The sequence below is a fragment of the Octodon degus genome, unplaced genomic scaffold (assembly GCF_000260255.1).
Source record: "Octodon degus isolate 3935 unplaced genomic scaffold, OctDeg1.0 scaffold00008, whole genome shotgun sequence".
Taxonomy (NCBI): domain Eukaryota; kingdom Metazoa; phylum Chordata; class Mammalia; order Rodentia; family Octodontidae; genus Octodon; species Octodon degus.
In genome coordinates, this window is record NW_004524584.1 from 13,445,804 (window position 1) to 13,449,644 (window position 3,841).

Below are 3,841 nucleotides of genomic sequence, written 5' to 3' on the forward strand. Positions count from 1 at the left end.
GCAAGTATCTCCATAAGATAGCCTGATTGAGTCCATCTGTGCATCCGTCCATCCATCCATCCAGTCACCCACCCACCCACCCATCCATCCATCCATCCATCCTCATCATCCATCCATCCATTCATCTTTCACTCATTCTTTGGGACATTTATGGTCAAAGACTGGTTGAGTACATGTTGTGTGACAGTCACCACATTAAACATTAAGGTTCAATGAAGACTTCATGGGGCTTATTCCTCAAAGAAGAGAGAGAGCTAGCAATCAGTACACACACACAACTCTGAGATGGTGACTGAGCCACTTGTCTTTCAGGGGTGGTCACTGTATTTTGAGAGCCTGAAATGTGGGCACTTCATCCAGGCAGGGTGAGTTCCCCAGGAAGTTGCAACCTGAGCCCCAGAAGGTGGAAGGACTTGGCAACTGAAGCCACAAGGGCAGATGTTCCAGGTTCTTCCACAGGGTCGAGTTCTGAGTAGATAAGAAGGCAGTATAACTTTACATTTCCAAGTGTACAGAACTGGTCTACAGCCATACCACCCTGAATGCACCCAATTTCATCTCCAACTGTACAGAACTGTGGCCTGTTAAGCAGTTTGCATAATGGCTTCCACAGATGTTTTGGAAAGTTCTACCATATGTCCTAGAGTTCCTGTTTTCTTTCTGGAACTTCAAATACAAATCCTTACCCCAGTGTTATTTCCTACTTAAGAAATAACAATTGGAGATAGGGGTGGGGTGCAGGCCTATAATCTCAGCATTCTGGGAGACTGAGGTGGCAGCATCCTAAATTCAAGCCCAGCCTGAGACATTAAGTATCATAGTGAGAACTTGCTTCAAAATAAAATAAATAAATAAAAACAGGGCTGAGAATGTTGATCAGTGCCCTGGGTTCAATTCCTAGTATCACCAAAAAAAGAAGGTAGTAATAACAAGGACTGGGGCTGAAGGGCACATGCCAGGCCATGGATTTGACACCCAACATCACAAAAATGTAAAAAGAAATAACAATTAGACAGGAGAACCCTGTGGGCAGTGAGAATTCCACCAAGGAGAGCAGCATTTGCACCCATTTGGAAGAGAGATTGTGAGTGGTGTTCTGGGAGAAGTCCTGGGAGGGCCCAGAGGGCTCACCAGATACACCCATTCACACGTCAAGTCTAGTTTGGGCCCTTGTGTCAGTGCCCTCTCCCAAGTGTCCCTGGGACCAATGCTTTGGCAGGAGCCAAGCAGAGGAAGCAGGTGACTCGTGACTCATTCCTTGAAGGCCTTTTGGGAAGGTCACTGAGTGTCCACCTCACCTTGAGACCCTTCCAGTCCTATGGGGACATGACCATCTGAGCCTGGGACAGGGCCTTTGTATAGAGTGATACACACTGTTTCCAAAAGTAGATCTTATAGCTGGCCAGTCCCATGGGCTGTTACAGAAAAAGCAGGAATGTGGCATAGTTAACTAAGTTTGTGGAGTATTGATCCATGCAGGGTTTATCTGCAAGATGTTTTAGATCCTTGATGTGTGTGGATGGATTGCCAGTGATAAGAACAGGGCGCTGCCCGCATCCCATACATCACTGACCTTTATTTGCAGTGTGGCCAACCCAGCCTGTGAAACGCATGTGGGGAATGCTGCGCATTCCCAGTGTGCAGATGTCTACAGACTCTGCAGTTTGATAGCTGCCAATCAAGACCTCCTTTCACTAATGGAAATAAAATAGGAATTTGTGGTGAACAACATGTAAATAGCCAGGATACCACTGGACAAACACCACCGTGCTCAGCTCCAGTTCTGACACATTCTTGATTTCGTAGGTTACAAAGTGAAGGAGATGCTCCAGTAGGAGATGGAATGACCCTACATGCCCTGGTCTTGAAAGGTCCATCAGGATTTAGATTCGAAACCCAGGTGAAGAGACTGTTCTCAGAATAGTCAACACTATCGCCAAAAATAGGAAGTGTTCCCTTGGGGAGGGGTGAGAGGTGACCACCTTCCCCACCCTGTCCTCTATCCCCAGTGCCTCTCTGCAGCTCCACCTGGAGACTCACGCCTCACATCTCAGACTAATGCATGGCTCCAGCCAAAACACCCTGGCTCGTCTTTTTCTGAGCTTTCTGTCTTTCTAGTTCACACTCTGCCAGGCAGAATGATGGTAGAGGGGTGAGGCACAGGGGTCACAGCCACACTTTATTTGCTGATGGTTTAGCTCATGCTGAATTAAAGCCAACAGGAGAGTGGTGTGGGTAGGAGGGAACTTAATTCTAGCAGAGTAGGTTATGCTAGAGCGGCTCAGGGAAGGCAGGCCGAAGCCCTGCGGGTTGGGGATGTCGCTCACTGGGAGAGGGGCCATCTCTCCAGCCCTGCAGAGAAAGATTCACAGCTGATTCTTTGGGACACAGACCCCTCTTGCACCTGCTGGTGTGAAGGAGTCTCTGGAGCCATCAATGGACCAATGACTCTTGGGTGACAATGAGTTGGAAAACCACTGTCTGGCAGTTCCCAAAGCTTCTTCATATTCATGTCTCATTCCATCCGGGTAGGAAATGCGGGCTGTGGCAATGGGTAAGTCCCACAGCTCTTGGGTTCCTGCCATCTTGCAACTCCAGCCCTGCAGTGGGCTTGGGGGGACAGCTGCCTGGGAAACCGCCCGATGGGGCACCCCCGGGCTGGCCCAGTTGGCCAATGCTCTGCCAAGTCACCCCACTGCTGTTACCTCATTCGCTCTCAGATGGCACTGTGTCTCCAGGAAGTGTGTGTGCAGGTGACGGGCGCTGTAGCTTTAAAACTTCTCCATCTTATCTATCTTTTTCTTTTTTTCTTTTTTTTTTTTTTCAAACAGGGATTGAACTCAGGCCCTTGTGCTTGCCAGGGAAGCGCTTATTCCACTGAGCCATCTCCCTGGCCTCCTTTTCCATCTTTTAACAAAATGAAATTTTTTAGTCCTAATGCAGAGAAGAAAGTGACATCAGTATCAACCCTCTGGGACAGACACTGTGAACATTCTGATATGTGACATCAAGTCATTTTTCTGTGGGCAACTATTTTTTCTTGAATTTTAAAAATTCACATAAAATGGTACAAATGTATGAGCTACAATGTAGAGTGTCAGGTCATTTATACTTTGTGTAATAAAGAAGGATGTTTAAGAATAAGGAACGTCAAGGACAAGAACTCTGGAGCCAGACTACTGGATTCAGATTTGGGCTGTGCTACTTATTAGCTGTGTGACCTTGGGCAAGTTAATTAACCAATCTGAACTTTAGATTCCTCTTCTGTGAAATGAGTGTAATACCAATATACCACACTTAGTGCTTCTAAGTGTGAGGATTACATAAACTATTAGTGGAAAGGATATGACCTGGTGCTTGGCATTAGGGATTATCACTATTTGTGGATGGCACTATTATTCTGAGTGTATATTGTGTCCCAGTTGTCATACGAAGCTCCTTGCAGGCATCATCTCATTTAGTGTATTCATCAACCCTCTGAGGTCAGTCTTGTAATCATCTGTAACTTGCAAATAAGGATCTGAGACTCGGAGAGGGAAGGTAGCCCGCCCATGTCACATAGCAAGGAAGTGGCAGAGCTGAATTTGAACTCCTATCCATTTGACTGCAAAGCCTGCCCCTCCTGCCCAGTAGCCTGATCTGCCCTTATCAAGGTTCTTTCCTGTGTAGGGGCCTGTGCTTTGGACTCCTGCCTGACGCTCCCAGTTAAGCTGACTGTGGTAGCGTGCACCTCTCATCCCAGCTGCTTGGGAGTCAGAGGCAGGAGGATCACAAATTTGAGCCCAGCCCCAGCAACTAGCAACTGAGACCCTGTCTCAAAAAAAAAAAAAAAAAAAAAAAA

The 3,841-nt window shown here is 47.0% G+C and overlaps 1 protein-coding gene across 1 annotated transcript in view; it reads left to right on the top strand.

The window, feature by feature from the left end:
• Srgap3 (SLIT-ROBO Rho GTPase activating protein 3) overlaps window positions 1-3,841 on the top strand; it is a 242,316-nt gene that overhangs the window by 233,026 nt on the left and 5,449 nt on the right. The window contains exons 21-22 of the mRNA XM_023704533.1: window positions 1,807-1,831; window positions 2,119-2,152. Of these exons, the coding sequence (XP_023560301.1) occupies window positions 1,807-1,831; window positions 2,119-2,152 (59 nt within the window). The remainder of the gene's footprint in view (window positions 1-1,806; window positions 1,832-2,118; window positions 2,153-3,841) is intronic.